General features: G+C 43.8%; 1 protein-coding gene across 2 annotated transcripts in view; it reads left to right on the top strand.

The window, feature by feature from the left end:
- Positions 1 to 18,617, top strand: part of spg21 (SPG21 abhydrolase domain containing, maspardin) — a 78,853-nt gene that overhangs the window by 47,346 nt on the left and 12,890 nt on the right. For both annotated transcript variants that reach the window (XM_078536146.1, XM_078536145.1), the window contains exons 6-7: positions 8,700 to 8,808; positions 11,328 to 11,435. In XM_078536146.1, coding sequence (XP_078392272.1) covers positions 8,700 to 8,808; positions 11,328 to 11,435 — 217 coding nt within the window. The remainder of the gene's footprint in view (positions 1 to 8,699; positions 8,809 to 11,327; positions 11,436 to 18,617) is intronic.

Here is an 18,617-nt window from a genome sequence, read left to right as displayed (position 1 = left end):
ATTGGAAGCACCTGTTTACCATTCTTTGGTTATTCCTGGAGTTAATTCTCTTACCGTAGTTAACCAATTCCTGTCGCCTGTTAAAGCTGCCAGAAGGGTCTCTATCCTCATTTCTTTTGTTTGTGGTTCTTTCATATCGATGCTTGCACCCCACATCTAAGTGGTCTCGAAATGATGCTAGCATTGAATCTTTCGTGTTACTGCTGAATGTTCCATTGGAGCCATAAAAGTGGCTGGAAATGAAAGGTTTCCCTTGAAAATTTTAAAGCTTCAGACATCTGCCCCAAAAGCATATCTCTTTCTGAGAACCTAAATCCATGTTCGATACTTTCCCACAATCCAACAATTTGAAAGCAAGCACTAAATTAGCAATCTCCAAATAGAATTTCTGCAGTCTTGTATATAACCTGTTAATTCCCATGATATATTCTTCTATGGAATAACTGTTCATCCTTCTAAATTTATCAAGGTCTGACCATGCCTCATATGCATTTAACAGATTATCTTTCTTATAAATTTTGTCCATAAAATTCAAGACTGTATCCAAACTTCCCTCGGTGTCCAATTGATGAGCCTGGAGCTCTGAAAATACTTTACATCTGACCCTGTTTCTGCTGGGAAGCGAAAGTATCAAAGCCATACCTTGCTTCCTCTCTGGTAAGGACGTAACCCGTGTCAACATATACACTTCATTCTTCCATTGGTCATAAGGTTCAGCTTCATAGAACAACGGCGGAAAATCATGCCTTAACACTTTACACTTGGTTTCAGCCGTTCTTTTCCAAAATAACTCCAATTGCAATCTTCTGTCTGAAAATAAGTTTTAGTTTCCAATCTTCTTCTTAAGGCCAACCATTCCCTGCCAACCATTGATAATAGGATCCACGCCAGTTGAAGACAAAATTAAGACACACAGCCTTTCTTTGCTGAGAGTTTATTGACTTTGTTCAGTGTCAACACTTCAAATGTGCTCTCACTAGTGCTTTGTATAACTGAAGCATAACCTCCCTGCTTTTGCGTTCAATTCCCCATGCAATAAATGATAACATTCTATTAGCTTTCCTAGTTACTTGCTGTATCTGCATACTAGCCTTTTCTAATTCATGCACTAAGACACCCAGATCCCTCTGCATCTGAGTTCTGCAATCTCTCACCATTTAGATAATTTGCTTCTCTTCTATTCATTCCATTATGTGGAAATTTACACATTTTCCCACATTATACTCCATTTACCAGATCTTTGCCCACTCACTTAACCTATCTATATCTTTTTGTAGCCTCCTTATGTACTCTTCACAGCCTGTCCTACTTTGTCTTTGTCTTCAGTTAATTTGGCATCCATCCCTTCATCATTTATATAAATTGTAAACATTTGAGATCCCAGCATTGATCCCTGTGGCACATCTTGCCAACCTGAAAAAGACCCATTTATGCCTACTCTGCTTCCTGTTAGCCAGCCAATCTTCTATCCAAGCCAACATGTTACCCCCTATACCATGAGCTTTTATTTTCAGCAATAACCTTTGATGTGGCACTTTATCAAATGCCTTCTGGAAATCTAAGTACAGTACATCCACTGGTTCCCCATTTTCCAATGCACATGGCCCTTGACTGTAGATTGTTGCAAATGTTCTGGGCTCTCCCATCGTTGAGGAGAGGAATATTTGTGGAGCCTGCTCATCTAGTTAGTTTAATGTCCACCACCATTCATGACTGGATGTGGCAGGACCACAGAATTTAGACCTGATCCATTGGTTGTGAGATCATTTACCTCTATCTTTTGCATGGTGCTTTAATTTTTTTGTATGCAAATAGTCCTGTGTTGTAGCTTCATCAGGTTGAGACCTCATTTTTAGGTATGCCTGATGCTCCTGGCATGCCCTCCTGCACTCTTCATTGAATCAGGGTTGATTCCCTGATGGTAGTGTGGGAGATATTTCAAAACATGAGTTACAGATTATGGTTGTATACAATTCTGCTACTGATGGCCCACAGTGCCTCATGGTTTCCCAGTTTTGAATTGCTAAATCTGTTTGAAATCTACCCCATTTAGCTTGGTGGTAGTGCCACATAATATGGAGGCTATACTCAGTGAGGGCAGGACTTTGTCTTCACAAGGGCTCTGCAGTGGTCACTCCGACCAACACTATCAATGACAGATGCATTTGCCACAGGTAGATTTGTGAGGAAGGGGTCAAGTAGGCTTTTCCCTCCTTTTGGTTCCCTTAGCAGCTGCCGCAGACCCAGTCTAGCAGCTGTGTCCTTGGAACTCTGCCAGCTAGCCTGTAGGACAATTTTGGCACAAACCACCAGATGTTAGCAAGGAAGATTTTGTAGGGTTGGCAGGGCTGATTTTGCCATTGTCGTTTCCGGTGCCGAGGTTGATGCTGGGTAAACTTTGTAGCGGTTTGATACATTCAGCCTAAGATCATGGCTGATCTGGTTGCTGTCTAAACAACAATTTTCCGTTGTGCCCCCATGACCCTTTATTTTACTCATTCATGGGATGTGGGCATCAGCATTTATTGCCCATCCCGGATTGCCCTTGTTCAGAGGGCATGCTGGTCATGTTGCTTGAGAGAGGATGATGCTGTTGAAGTTGTCTGTCTTGCTACTGGATTTGGAGGATCTTGCGAAGGCAGCACAGCTGGTGCTTTGAGGTGCCTGCTGTAGGTTGTCCAAGTCTATGAAGCCTATAAGGGCCCAGGGATCACTGCTGCCTGGTAAACCATGACCATAGTCTTGTATTTGAGATCCTGGGCCTCGAATACTCCCTCTTAGTCGGCCTAAAGCTGAGCCACCACCATTGGAGGCAATGATTAATTTTGTCGCCTGTGTCTGCCTTCATTGAGAGAAGGATAATAGTCCACATTTTCCAGGATCTCACTTAATCTTATTCAAGGAGTGAGATGTTGTCCTGGTTGGAAACGGACCTTTTTTTTCTGGGTGTTTAATGAAATGTCCGTTTTCTCATAGCTTCAAAGGAGGTGTTGACAACCTGGAGCTCAGTTTCTGAGTGCACAGCATGAGGCAATATAGACTCAATGGCACAGGTCTAAATGGTGCTCAGAACAGAGGGAGCTGGGATGCATATGCATAGATCTTTGAAGGTGACAGGATATGTTGAGTGGTTAGCAAAGCATGTGGGATTTTGGGCTTGATAAATAGAAGCGTTTGAGTGCAAAAGCAGGGAAGTTACTCTGAACCTTTATAAAGCTCTGGCTCAGCCACAGCTAGAGTATTGTTGAGATCTGGTCACTACACTATAGGATGTGAGGGTCCTCGAGAGGGTGCAGAGGAAATTTACCAGACTGGTGTCGGGGATGGGAGATTTCAGCTACAAAGATAGGTTAAAGAAACTGGGGTTTTTTTGGAGTGATGGAGTTTGAGGGAAGATTTGGTAGAGGTACACAAGATTATGACAGTTTGGATAAGGTGGGCAAGGAAAAACTATTCCCATTAGCTGATGGTATGAGGACTCGGGGACACGAGGTTTTGGGCAAGAAACGCAGGTGGAATGTGAGGAAATCTTTTGTATGCAGCAAGTGGTATTGAACAAAGAACAAAGAAAAGTACAGCCCTTCGGCCCTCCGAGCCTGCGCCGATTATATTGCCTGTCAAACTAAAACATTTTGCACTTCCGGGGTCCGTATCCCTCTATTCCCGTTCTATTCATGTATTTGCCAAGCTGCCTCTTAAACACCATTATCGTACCTGCTTCCACCACCTCCTCTGGCAGCGAATTCCAGACACACTACCCCCTGTGTAAAAAAACTTGCCCCGCACATCTCTAAAGTTTTCTCCTCTCACCTTATATCTATGTCTCCTAGTAAGTGACTCTTCCACCCTGGGGAAAAAGCTTCTGACTATCTACTCTGTCCATGCCATTCATAATTTTTGTAAACTTCAATCAAGTCGCCCCTCAATCTCCGTCACTCTAGTGAGAACAATCCGAGTTTCTCCAACCTCTCATAGATAATAACCTCCAGACCAGGCAGCATCCTGGTAAATTTCCTCTGCGCCCTCTCCAACGCCTCCATATCCTTGTGGTAATGTGGTGACCAGAATTGCACGCAATATTCCAAGTGTGGCCTAACCAAGATGCTATACAGCTGCAGCATGTCTTCCCAACTTTTATACTCGGTACCCCTGCCGATGAAGGCAAGCATGCCATATGCCTTCCTGACTACCTTATCCACCTGCGTTGCCACTTTCAGTGACCTGTGGACATGTACACCCAGATCCCTCTGCCCGTTGATGCGCTTAAGGGTTCTGCCATTTACTGTATAATTCCTACCTGTATTAGATCTTCCAAAATGCATTACCTCGCATTTGTCTGGATTAAACTCCATCTGCCATTTCTCTGCCCAAGTCTCCAACCGATCTATATCCCGTTGTATCCTTTGGCAATCCTCTTCACTGTCTGCAACTCCTCCACCCTTAGTGTCGTCTGCAAACTTACTATTTAGCCCAGTTACATTTTCCTCAAATCATTTACGTATACTACAAACAGCAAAGGTCCCAGCACTGATCCCGGTGGAACACTAGTCACAGCTCTCCATTCAGAAAAGCACCCTTCCACTGCTACCCTCTGTCTTCTATGACCAAGCCAATTCTGTATCCATCTTGCCAGCTCACCTCTGATCCCATACGACTTTACCTTCTGTACCAGTCTGCCATGAAGGATCTTGTTAAAGGCCTTACTGAAATCCATGTAGATAACATCCACTGCCCTTCCATCGTTGATCATCTTTGTCACTTCCTCAAAAAACTCGATCAAGTTAGTGAGACACGGCCTCCCCTTCACAAAACCATGCTGCCTCTCACTAATACGCCCATTTGCTTCCAAATGGTAGTAAATCCTGTCACGAAGAATCTTCTCCAATAATTTCCCTACCACTGACGTAAGGCTCACCGGCCTGTAATTTCCTGGATTATCCCTGCTACCCTTCTTAAACAATGGAACAACATTGGCCATTCTCCAGTCCTCTGGGACCTCACAAGGAGGATACAAAGATTTCTGTCAAGGCCCCAGCAATCTCCTCCCTTGCCTCCCTTAGTATTCTGAGGTAGATCCCATCTGGCCCTGGGGACTTATCCACCTTAATATTCTTCAAGGTGCCTAACACCACCTCTTTTTTGATCCCAACATGATCCAGGCTATCTACACACTCTTCCCTAGACAAATCGACCGCTAAGTCCTTCTCTTTGTGGTGAATACTGATGAGAAGTACTCATTTAGTATCTCTCCCATTTCTTCTGGCTCCACACACAGATTCCCACCTCTGTCCCTGAGTGGGCCCACCCTTTCCCTGGCTACCCTCTTGCTTTTTACGTATGTATAAAAGGCCTTGGGATTTTCCTTAATCCTGGTTGCCAATGACTTTTCATGACCCATTTTAGCCCCCCTGACTCCTTGCTTAAATTTCTTCCTACTTTCTTTATATTCTCCATGGGCTTCATCTGTTCCAAGCCTTCTAGCCTTACGAATGCTTCCCTTTTCATTTTGACTAATCTCACAATATCCTTCGTTATCCAAGGTTCCTGAAACTTGCCATGCTTATCCTTCATCCTAGCAGGAACATGCTGGTCCTGAATTCTTATCAACTGACGTTTGAAAGCCCCCCCACATGTCAGTTGTTGATTTGCCCCTCAAACATCCGCCTCCAGTCTAGATTCCTCAGTTCCTAATATTGTTATAACTAGCCTTCCCCCAATTAAGCACCTTAACCCGAGGACTCCTGTTATCCTTATCCACCAGCACCTTGAAACTTACTGAATTATGGTCACTTTTCCCGAAATGTTGCCCTACTGAAACTTCGACCACCTGGCTGGGTTCATTCCCTAATACCAGGTCCAGTATTGCCCTTTCCCTAGTTGAACTATCTACATGTTGTCTCAGGAAGCCCTCCTGGATGCACCTTACAAATTCTGCACCATCCAAACCCCTAGCACTAAGTGATTCCCAGTCAATATAGGGAAAGTTAAAATCACCCACCACAACAACCCTATTGCTTTTACGTCTTTCCAAAATCTGCCTCCATAACTGTTCCTCAATCTCCCGCCGGCAATTGGGAGGCCTATAGTAAACCCCCAACATTGTGACTGCACCCTTCCTATTCCGGAGCTCTACCCATATTGCCTCGCTGCATGAGCCCTCCGAGGTGTCCTCCTGTCATACAGCTGTGATATTCTCCTTCACCAGCAGTGCAACTCCCTCACCTCTTCTACATCTCTCTCTATCCTCCCTGAAACATCTAAATCCTGGAATGTTTATCTGCCAATCCTGTCCATCCTTCAACCAAATCTCTGCAATAGCAATAACATCATAGTCCCAAGTACTAATCTAAGCTCTAAGCTCATCTGCCTTGCCTGTTATACTTCTCGCATTGAAACAAATGCATTTCAGACCCCCAGTCCCACTGTGTTCAGTAATTTCTCCCTGCCTGCCCTTCCTCTTAGTCCTACTGGCCATTTTCACTAGTTCCCAGTCATTTATTTCACCTGCTGACCTATTGCTCTGGTTCCCACCCCCTTGCCATACTAGTTTAAACCCTCCCGAGTGACACTAGCAAACCTCGCAGCCAGGATATTGGTGCCCCTCCAGTTTCAATGCAACTCATCCTTCTTGTGCAAGTCCCACCTGCCCTGGAAGAGATCCTAATGATCCAGATATTGGAAACCCTCCCTCCTACACCATCTGTTCAGCCATGTGTTTAGCTGCACTATCTTCCTATTTCTAGCCTCACTGGCACGTGGCACAGGGAGTAATCCTGAGATTGCAACCCTAGAGGTCCTGTTTTTTAACTTTCTGCCTAACTCCCTGAACTCCCGCTGCAGGACCTCGTCACTCTTCCTGTCTATGTCGTTAGTACCAATGTGTACCACGACCTCTGGCTGTTCTCCCTCCCCCTTCAGAATGTCCCGTACCCGATCAGAGACATCCTGGACCCTGGCACCAGGGAGGCAACATACCATCCTGGTGTCTCTTTCACGACCACAGAAGTGCCTATCTGAGCCCCTGACTATAGAGTCCCCTATGACAATTGCTCTTTTGTGCTTTGACCCCCCCTGCTGAACAACAGAGCCAGCCGTGGTGCCACAGTTCTGGCTACTGCTGTTGTTTTCCCCTGATAGGCCATCTCCCCCCAACAGTATCCAAAACAGTATACCTGTTAGAGACGGCGACAGCCACAGGGTATTTCTGCACTGACTGACTGCCCCTTCTAGCGGTCACCCATCTATCTGTCTGTACCTTGGGTGTGACCACGTCTGCAAAACTCCTGTCTATGACGCTTTCCGCCACATGAATGCTCCTAAGTGCATCCAACTACTGCGGTTTGTGAGGAGCTGCAATTGGGTACACCTCCTGCAGATGTAGTTGTCCGGGACACTTGAAGCGCCACAGATTTCCCACATCCCACAGGTGAAGCACTTCACCCCAGCAACTGCCATTTCTAGAAATTGGATAGAAATTGACTTGGAACTCGCTGTCCACAAGGGCGGTGGATGTGGAGATGAATGATATCGAAAGGAAATTGGATGGACAGTTTGGGCTGCAGGGATCGAGCAGGGCAATGGGACTGACTGGATGCTCCATGGAGAGCTGACATGGACTCAGGCCAAATGGCTTACTCCTGTGCTGTAAATACTCTTGACTCCGAGTCCATGAGCAGAGAGACTTTGGTGTCCATATGATCTTAGCAAAGACCAATCATGTATATTTTTTTAGAGTCCAAAAGCCCAGATATTTACAAAAAGAATGAAACCCCAAGGTTCATGGTTTAAATCAAATGAATTTTGCTATACGAAAATCAAAGAACATGAATGTTAATAAATACATTCTACCTTTAAAAGCTAGTTATTTGAAAGATATTAAAAGATACAGTGAATCAGTTACTTATAATCTAAACCAAACTCCTAAATCACATTTTCTCATACCCCTATTAGACTTACATCCCCAATAAACTTAAGTCAGATACTTATAAGATTAATTGGAAGACTAGTTGCTTGGTCTGAGTGCTGCCTTGAAGAGTTGTATAAAGATTGAGGTTTCATGGGCCTTCCGCTTACTCCCGGCACGGTTTTTCCCTTCTAATTCTCCTACAACCGCCCTACGGTTGCAGGCACCCTATTCAACACAGGCGACTCTTGAAGTCTTAAGTGTAGCCAACTCAGGTCAGAACACTGCTGGTTCTAATATTCTTTAACTTAGAATTTTTAGATGCAAAACTCCACTCCTACCTTTCACCCTCTTGCCCCCATTTTGAATTGGACATGGTGTGTTGTAGCTGTAGAGGTCAATTCGCAAGTGGCGGTCCCTTCTGCAGCTGATAGATGAATGGCATTGGCCTGAAATGGACTGATATTTTTTCCTTCCCCTCTCTATACTGCCATTTCTTTTGTCCTCTGCTTTCTCCATGCCTTTCCTGACCGCTTGTGTCCAGCCGCAAGGACTTCCCATGCATCGACTCTGATCCCGGTCAATTTCAAGTCTCGCCCGGCCTAATGATAAATTGTGGAAGCATCTGATGGTCAGTTTACTGAGTTTGTTTCTTCTCATTGACGTTCCCATCTGCGCACAATCTGAAAACAAATTCATAATCTGTTTCCCATTTAGTTTTTTGTATTAATTGTATTTATTTTCTTCAGTGCTCTCTATCGATGTGACTGCCACTTTTATGAAATTTTTCTTCTAGCTTCTGGCTGATGCCTGGATTTATGTTGAAGAAGATTGTTCTTGGAAATTTTACAGCTGGTCCCGTGGATCCAAAAATGGCAGATGCGATCGATTTCATGGTTGATCGGGTAAGCCAAATAATTGGGCAAAGCTTTACTGTCTAACACACTGGCGTACCCGAGTTCTAGAACTTGAATCGTTTAACTGTAAAACCCAGCAGAAAGTAATCTATAGAACTTGAAGAAAAACATGGAGAGGAGAAAACTAAGACTGACACCAGTGAGTCACATCCTAGGGAGCATCACTACTTCAGTCAAAATTACTGCATGGAACCTTGTCCCTGTGCTATGGTGGGGGTGGGTAGATGGTGGCATTGTGGTAATGCCACTGAACCAGTAATCTAGAAGCCCAGGCTAATGCCCTAGGGACATAAGTTCTAAACCCAGCATGGCTGCTGATGGAAATTAGACTCAATAAACCTGGAATATAAAGCTAGTCTAGTTAAACTATCATTGTTGTAAAAACCTATCTGGTTCATTAATGTCCTTTCGAGAAGGAAATCTGCCATCCTTACCTGATCTGGCCCACATGTGTATCCAGATCCACAGCAATGTGGTTGCTTCTTAACTGCCCTCTGAAATGGCCTAGCAAGCCACTCATTTCAAAGGCAGTTAGGGATGGGCAACAAATGCTGGCCTTGTCAGTGAAGCTCATATCCCATGAAAGTGGAAAGAGAAAAACAATAGGAGTAAAGCCTCAGGCCTGTTCTGGCATTGAGATCATGGCTGAACAGCATCTTAACTTCATCCACATGCCTTTGCTCCACATGCTTTTATGCCTTTGGCTAGCAAAAGTCTATTGATCTTAGATTGAAAGTTATTGATTGAATTCGCATCTACTATTTTTTGTGAGACAGAGCTTTCACCCTTTGCTTGAAAAGTCTTTCCTAACTTTTCTCCTGAATAGCCTGGCTCCAATTTTTGATAATTTCCTTGTCCTTGACTCCCTCAGCACCAGAAAAAGCATTTTTCCCCCTTATCTGACCAATTCCTTTGTGAAAATCCTAAGAACATCAATCAAATCACAACCTGTATATTCCAGAGAATACAAGCCTAATTTCATACAATCATAGAATGATTCAGCTCAGGCCATTTTATGCATGCAAAGAGTAACAGCTATCCAATTTGTAGAATCTTAAATTTGTTCCGTGTAGAACGTTTGTGCTTAGTCCCACAGACCTACTTTTTGCCTGTATTCCAAGTTCCTCAACTTCAAGCACCTGTCCAACAACTCACTTTCAAAATTATTTATGGAACTGACTCCCTCTAACTACTACCTTTTCAGCTACAGCATTATAGATCCTGACAACTGGGTGAAATACTCTCTAATCATCTCCCCACTAGACCTTTTGTTTTTCTTTATTCTTTCAATGGATGTTGGGGGGCACTGGCAAGACCAGCATTTATTGCCCATCACTAATTGCTCTTGAACCGAGTGGCTTGCTAGGCCGTTTCAGAGGGCAGTTAAGAGTCAACCACATTGCTGTGGGTCCAGAGTCACATGTAAGCCAGACCAGGTAAGGTTGGCAGATTTCCTTCTCTAAACCAGATGGGTTTTTACAACAATTAATGGTAGTTTCATGGTCACCATTGCTGAGATTAGCATTATATTCCAGATTTATTAATTGGTTTGAACCTGTGTTCCCAGGGCATTAGCCAGGGTCCACGGGTTACTATTCCTGATGATTTTTAAATCTATGATCTCTAATTATTGACCCACTCACCAAAGGGTACTTGTTCCTTATTTTACTCTATCAGAACAGAGGTGGGTGGATCATGGGGCAGCCCTTGTGCTTTATCCTTCCCTCTTCAGTTGCTAGGTTTTATTTTGCCATATTTTCTTCAACTTTTTTCATTTTATTTAAAGTTTCCCTTTGGATGTTGGAAATCATAAGTATGATGTGAGAGTGGAAGATGAAAATTAATTTCAGAAAGCTTGTTAAGATAATTGTTGATAATTTGTAATTGTAGAAGTTGATGCAAAACCTGATGCATCACTCACATGTCCTGGAAGTGCTATACCTTCTCTCCCAGTTTATTGATCTGACCAGAGTAAGATTTGATGAGTAAAAATTTGCTCATGGTGTGTTGCAGTTCACTTGGGGTCTGTGTTGCTGCAGTAACATGCACATTTTACATGCATGTTATGGTCTGGAGCTGTAGACAGTAATTGTGGAGGCTCCAGAATCCTTTCCAACACATGGCTGACCAGGAATATCACCCTGCCTTACCACCTGCCATTGGCTTGTGTGGAAGGATTTGTAGATTGATACTCAACCAGCTTGGATGCACCTTCCTTGGCCATCAAGTCCTTTGGTGGGACTCACACCCGGAGCTTCTGGCTCAGAGGCAGGAACACTACTCACTTCATGAGCTGCCCTTGACTTGTGGAGTCACTCTGAATCAGTGACTCTGGTAATATCTTGTGCATTACATGACCTTAGCTGTTCTAGTATTTTATCAACTGGGGCAGTCACTTACAGGGTGCTTAAAGATTCAAAAGTTTGAACTCCAGATGCTTTAGCCTTACTTTGTGTTGTTATTTCATGAACTCCTCTGATTTCTCTCTTTTTTCTGTGGAAGAACAGTTGGAGAGTTTAGGACAGGGTGAGTTGGCCTCTCGTCTCACTCTTAACTGCCAGAATTCCTATGTAGAGCCTCACAAGATCAAAGATGTTCCTGTAACCATAATGGATGTAAGTATGTGTCTGTTCAATTTTCTATATCCAAGTGGCTGAGATCCCCTCAATTGCTGGAAGTTGCCCATTGTTGAACTGTTTAATTTAGTGAAGCTTTGATAAGTGATAATTATCTTTGCCTTTCGTGGCTTACTTTTTCCCCAATCCCAAATATTGATGCTTTATACTTTCTAAACTTGCATCTGTAACAGGTTCAAATTTCCTGTAATACTTTGTAATTATCTGCACACAAGAGGGCCATTCAGCCTATTGTAAATTAACCAGCTTTTTGAAAGAGCTATTCAATTAGTCCTAGTCCTCTTTTTTTTCCCACTGCTCAATAGCTCTGCAAGTTTCTTCTTTCAAGTATTTATCCAATTCACATCTGTAAGTTGCTATTGAATTTGCTTCCAACACCCCTCCAGGGAGTGCACAATGCACTGCATAAAAAAATTCTCATCTCCCCTTTTGATTTTTTTGCCAATTAGCTTGAACCTGTGTCTCTGGTTACTGACCCCCGTGCCACTATATGCTTTATCAAAACACTTGATGATTTTGAACACAAGTTAAATCTCCCGACCCTCGCTGCTCCAAAGAGAACAAGCACAGCTTCTCTAGCCTCTCCACATAACTGCAGTCCTTCGTGTCTGGTACCATTCTAATAACCTTCTCTGCAACCTCTGCAAGGCTTTGCTATCTTAAAGTGTGTTGTCTAAAATTAGATGCAGTACTCCAGCTGGTACCCAACTAGTATATTGTATAGGTTTAGCATAACTTACTTGCTTTTGTACTCTGTGCCTCTATGTCACGGACTGAATGTGTGCACTTTCTTACTGTGCATAATTGGCTGTATTGTCTGGAAAGAGGTGTGTCTTTTCTTACTCTTGCAATGTTTATCCATTTACATAATCCAGCAGCAAGCTTTCATGAGTTTAAAATAAAGGTTATTTATACTATCACACTTAGGTCGAATTAATGCAACTTCACACGCAGGTTTACACTATACACGCACAGACGCGCGCACGCCACTTGTATGTGTGCGCATACGCACGCACAAAGACTGGATAGAGAGACAGACGGGGCACTTTTACAGACTGCAGTTAATTTAGTCTCTGATTTACGAATTCTGGTTTCCTGTGATTTCCTGAATGGATTTGATGATTTAAAGTTAGTGAATTTCTTTTAAAGCAAAGAGTTGGGGTTTTTTTGTATTCTCATCTAGGAGGTTGGTCCTCTGTAAACTTTGAAACTGAAACTGAAACAGGCTAAGTACTTTTGCTGCTTGATGTCTTGCAGCTAGTTTGAGTCTGGTTTTCAGATTGGCTGATGACTGGTTCTGAAGATTCTGCTGGGACCTGGAGTAATAAGGATGCAGTCCCTGAAATTTTAATCACGTGACCGCTGGGTTAACACTCCTGGGCCCACCCAGCCTGGTTCGGGATGGGGAGGCCATCGTGATACGATGTGAAGTTGATAGTGGCCATTGAGTTTCAATCTTCTCTTTTGTCTAGTATGAAACATGGAGACAAGCAGTTTGGAAATGCCATAGCCTTTAGATGTTGGCTCACTTTTAAACAAGGAGATGTTTTAATTTCACAAATGGCTGTGACCTGTGTCCATATTTAATTAAGTATTATCAGGAGACTTGATACTGTATTGATAGAAAGTTCATAATATGACATGCCTGTACTAGGCATGACATGGCATCTCTGTGAAGCAAGAGAAAACGTACAGGTATGCCCTGCACACATTCTGACATTCACAGAAGAATCCAGTATTGCTATAGTTTTCTCTTAGTTGCACTCCCTTGCTGGTTTACACTCTGGATACTGCGTCAGCCATGATGTTCTTTCCAGCAAGGTATGTATGTAATCTTTAGGTTAAAAGACTATAAGCGTAAGCTCCATCAGAACAATCTGGAGTTGTTCACTTAAATTTTTCTTGGAATTTTAATGGGTTATAGTCTGTGTATATTAGGGTCTCTCAGTGCCTATTACTAACATAGAACTATAAATACTGCAGAGCTAACAAAAGGCTTAATGTTTCTTTCTCAACTGCAGAGTTCTTTTTCTGATGTCTGTTTAGCTTTCTTGAGAAATAGCCAATTGGCCATACAGTTCTGGAGTCGTCATCCTGGAGTAAGGACTGTGCCTACCCCTATATTTGTGCCTAAATGGTTTACTGAAGTTTGGGATGGGTTCATTTGTTTGGATGACTTTTAATTTCTCAACCAGCTTTTGGCATGCCTCTGATCACACTGATTGGCAGTTTTCTTTAGTAAATTGGTTGGTGGAGTGGCTTTAATTTGGCACAACCTTTCAGTAGAACCTGCTCATTTCCAAAATGGCAGGATTTCTCTCTCTGTTTTGGGAATGCAAAAATCGACCAGGGAGTATATTTTCATTTCCCAAGGTAGCACTCCATCTTGTCCCACTACGTGCACCAGATAAGTTACCTTTGCAATTGCCAACTTGCTCTTAGTTCACAACATTGTTCACAACAATGACTCTCCATAGACCCTAAAACATTGCTTCCAGGTGGTCTAAATGGACCTTCCAGATATCATTGCAAATTAATAATTCATCCAGGCATACTGCACAATTGCTTAATCTAGCTACCACAACTTTTCAACATCTGAAAGATTGCTGGGCATGGGGATGAAGGGCATGACCGTATACTGGTATAGGCCACCTTGGTGACGAAGACCGAGATTTCTCTCTCTCTGGGGGTCATGGGGACTTGCCAGTACCCTTTCAAAAGGTCAATTTTACTGAGGTAGGCAGAGTGATTTATATTATTTGTACAATCTTTGATGCGAGGGATTGGATATGAATCAGTTCAGGTCACTGCATTTACCTTCCGATAGTCAATGAAGAACCATTTTGATCCGACTAGTTTTGGGTCTAGTACAGTGGGGGAGCTCCAACTGCTCTGGCTGGGCTCGATTGTGCCCTTGTCTATTTCTTGACTGACCTGAGCAAGCTTGTCGGGGCTCAGTAGGTAGGAATTTGCTTTAGTAGAGGGGTATCCCCCCTGCTCACATTGTGGTGTCTTAGTGGGTTGCATCCTGGTTGATCCCTGCAGATTTCTTTAAGGCCCCTAAGCAGGGGTGACCTGTAATCTTCTGCTGCTCTTCTGTTAGATCAGTTAATAGGGCATTTAGATTTTTCAGAATTTGTTTTTGCCTACATAGTAAGTGGAGGTTTGACCTGGGATTCCTCCAGTCATCCTTCCTTGTCTGACTCTCCCCGGCTGTCCTCTGCTATCTCTACGCTCTTGCAAAGGCTTACTGGTTGACCCGGTTCTTGGCTATGATATTTCTTTAACATACTAAGCTGGCATAACTGATGTTTTTTTCTCCAGTTGGGGGTGTGGATCAAATAATTTACTTCACTTTGGCCCTGAGAGGATGGTTTGGCAGTGGCAGCAGCACTTCAACCTGTTCTCCTGGCTGGAAAGTTTGAGTCTCAGCATGCCTGTCTGCCTGCCTTATTTTTCATGACTTACTGGGAGGTTTTTAAATGTTCCTTGCCCATAGCACGGGCATTAAAGAGTCGTTCCCGGATTGTGGACACATCAGCAGTGAGGTGTCCTCCCGGGGCTCCAGAAACTTTTTTTAGTAGCTTCAGGGCCTCAAACCTTATGCCCATAAATTAATTCAAATGGGCTGAAGCCTGTGGACTCATTAGGGGACACCCTTGTGGAATGCAGCAGGAAGCCGAAGCCCTTATCCCAGTCATGAGGGATTTGGCTGTGATCATTTTGAGAAGAACGGCCTTGTGGAATCGGGTGGCCAGGTCCGTTATCATAGGGAAATACTGATAGCCTCTGCTAGATTTGGATAGCGGCCCTACACAGTCTATCAGGATTCGGTTAAAGGGTTTACCAAATGTCACTATGGGTTTGAGGGGCAGGTGTAATTGTGGCCTGAGGTTTTCCTGAAACCTGACAAGCATGGCCACATCAGACAGTAGGTGAGATCAGAAAAGTATCTGTTTATGCAGGCTAAAGTTTTGTGGGAACCTACATGTCCAACCATTGGATAGCATAGGCAATTCATAACATTTCCTTACAATATTCTGGGGCACTACAAACTGTCCACTCCTCATCTGCAGGTCTCTCAAAGGGTTTCCATTTCCACATTGCTGCTTCATCTCTTAGGTAATAGCACTCGGGAACATAGGTGGCTCCTGCCTCAGAGCAGGCAGCCTGTGCTATGTGCTTTCATTCGAAATCTGCCTGCTGTGCTTTAATTAAGGAGGCTTGTCTGAGTGCCCCCTCTCTTTCAGACAGGTTTCCAAACAACGTTTCAGCTACCCAGACCCCTGGCTCATCCAGCTGGGGTGCAGGCTCCCTCTCGTTTAAATTTGCCTGTGTGACTTGGAGTCACAATTGGGGAAAATCATGGCAACTTCCCCCCCCATAGTTGCTTGGTTTCCCTTTTCTCGCTTGGCTAGTCTAGGACCTTACTACCAGTCAAGTCATTTCCAAGCAAAAAATTTATCCCTGCCACCAGCAGCTTGGGTACAATCCCTATAGTGACTGGACCCAAGACTAAGTCATTCTGTAGGTGGACCTGATGGAGGGGAAGGGACATGTATCTTCCAACTCCATTGTTTAGCACCTTGGCCCCATGGAGCTTTCTGGGTTTCCCCACATCAAGACTTGTGTGTCCCCTGTATCCCTGAGCAGTAAATGGATTGCTTATTCCCTTGGAGGGGTACAGGGGCACCGTTCCTTGATGGGCAAAACTCCGGTCGCACTCAGGAATTTTGTCAGGTTCAGCAATGCATAGAGTGATACTACTAGAGGGGCTAATTCCTGCAGCTAGGGTCAGTGCCTGATCTGCTATGCCACTTACAGGGACATCCTCCTCAGGACTAATCTTGTGAGTTCTTTTAAGACCTGCGGGCCCCTTTGAGCCTCCAGCATCAGGTCTGGAGATAAAGTCCCAGATTAGTGGTTAGTGTGCAAAATTAAAGCACATGGGATTGGGGGTATTCTATTGGCATGGATTGAGAATTGGTTAGCGGACAGGAAACACAGTAGGCAAGATTGGGTCTTTTTCGAAGTGGCAGGCAGTGATGATTGGGCTACCAGAGGAATCAGTGCTTGGAGCCCCAGTTACTCACAATATCAATCAATGATTTGGATGAGGGAACCAAATTTAATATTTCCAAGTTTGCTGATGACATGAAACTTGGGAATGTGAGTGATGAGGATGTTAAGAGGCTTCAAGGCAATTTAGACAAGTTGAGTGGGCAAATACATGGCAGATGCGGTATAGTGTGGATAAGTGTGAAGTTATCCATTTTGGTAGGAAAAACCGAACGGCAGAGTATTATTTAAATGGTGATAGATTGGGAAATGTTGATGTACAAAGGCACCTGGGTGTCCTTGTACACCAATCACTGAAAGCAAACATACAGGTGCAGCAAGCTGTTAAGAAGGCAAATGGTATGTTGGCCTTGATTGCGAGAGGACATAAGTACAGGAGCAAGGATGCCTTACTGCAGCTGTACAGAGCCTTGGTGAGACCACACCTGGAGTATTGTATGCGGTTTTGGTCTCCTTCCCTAAGAGGGGATCTCATTGAAACATAATAAAATTCTGACAGGGCTGAACAGACTGGATGCAGGGATGGTGTTTCCTCTGGCTGGGCGGTGTTTAGAACAAGGGGCACAGTCTCAGGATACTGGGTAAGGCCATTTAGGACTAAGATGAGGAGAAACTTCTTCACTCAGAGGGTGGTGAACTTATGGAATTCTCTACCACAGAAGGCTGTGGAGGCCAAGTCACTGAATATATTTAAGAAGGAAATAGATTTCTAGACTCTGAAGGCATCAAGGAGAATGACGAGAGAGCGGGGGTATGGCGTTGAGATCGAGGATCAGCCATGACCATATTGAATGGCGGAGCAGGCTTGAAGGGCTGAGTGACTTATTCCTGCTATTTTCTGTTTCTATGTCCTATATTATTGCAGTGAGAACATGTGGGCGTTGTGTCATTTTGATTCCCTGTGCCTTCACTTTGGACTTGGGAGAACTTCTCGCACCGTCATCTTCATTTTCCTATTTGTGGTTACTCCACCTATTCTGTTCCCCCTTTGTATTTTTCCCAAGTTTCTGAGTGTTATTGGGGAGTTCTGAGGCCTGTAGGTGACGTCATAGTCATCAGCAAGGATGGCAGCATTCCTGGCTGTTAAAACCCTCTGTTCCTTCACATGAGTTTTGAAGCTGGGTGGGAGGCAGTTTTTATCTCTTTCAGTAGAATTACTTTGCTTATTCCATCATGGGTATGGTCAATTTTTAGATCGCTCACCCACCAGTCAAGTGCTATTTGTTTAATTCTCTTGGATTTGAGGAAAATTCAAGTGGGCTTTTTACGAGAGTTCCAGAATTGTTGGCTTGGCTGTACGCCTCTAGTACATGTTCATAGGCACTTAGAATTTGCCTTTGTCTGTTCAGTCTTTCACAACCATTGTCTGTTCATAACTTGCAGAACTGTCTGCAGGCAACAGAGTGTAAACCTCATGGGCTTTTCCTAATAACTAACCCTGCATTAGGAGAGTTCAAGACTCACTGGCCACTTTAACTGATCTGCCAGCTTCTTAAAGGTTGTGAAGGAGGCTTTCACAACAGGTTTCCTGTTCTTCAAACTTGAGCAGTAGTTGGGAATAAGCACTCAAAATTTATATCTGAGCTAGGAGTACTTGAATTACCAACAGCATCTCCACTAGGTAAAGACAAGTTCTCTTCAGCTGCTTCAATCTGCTTTAGTTCCCTATTCTTTGTGCCTGTAATTCTTTCTCCAGTTTCTCCAGCTGGAAGGCCAACTCCTCTTTTCTCTCCTGGGATTCTCTTTCCTCCCTTTCCTTATGCCTTTCACATTCCTCTCTTCTTGCCTGAAACTCCTAACTCTAGTTGCTGCTACTCGAGGTGGATTTTGGCTAAGGTAATCTGTTTCGGGTTCTGTATCTTCTACTGTTCTGATTCTGGGGTGAGGGAGAGGTGCTCAACCAGCACTTTTAATACCTCAGCTTTTCTTGTTTTATGATGATGTCATGCCTCACTGGGGACAGTGTGCTGTAATATCAAGCCCCACTGTTCTCCCAGCCGAGACATGTGGAAAGTTTGATTAGACCACCAAATTGCCCGATTCTACCTCACTCTTTCATTTAGGTTAACACTGTACGAGCAC

This window comes from Cetorhinus maximus, unplaced genomic scaffold (genome assembly GCF_964194155.1).
Source record: "Cetorhinus maximus unplaced genomic scaffold, sCetMax3.hap1.1 HAP1_SCAFFOLD_932, whole genome shotgun sequence".
In the NCBI taxonomy this organism is placed as follows: domain Eukaryota; kingdom Metazoa; phylum Chordata; class Chondrichthyes; order Lamniformes; family Cetorhinidae; genus Cetorhinus; species Cetorhinus maximus.
This window is presented reverse-complemented; position numbering and strand designations above follow the sequence as displayed.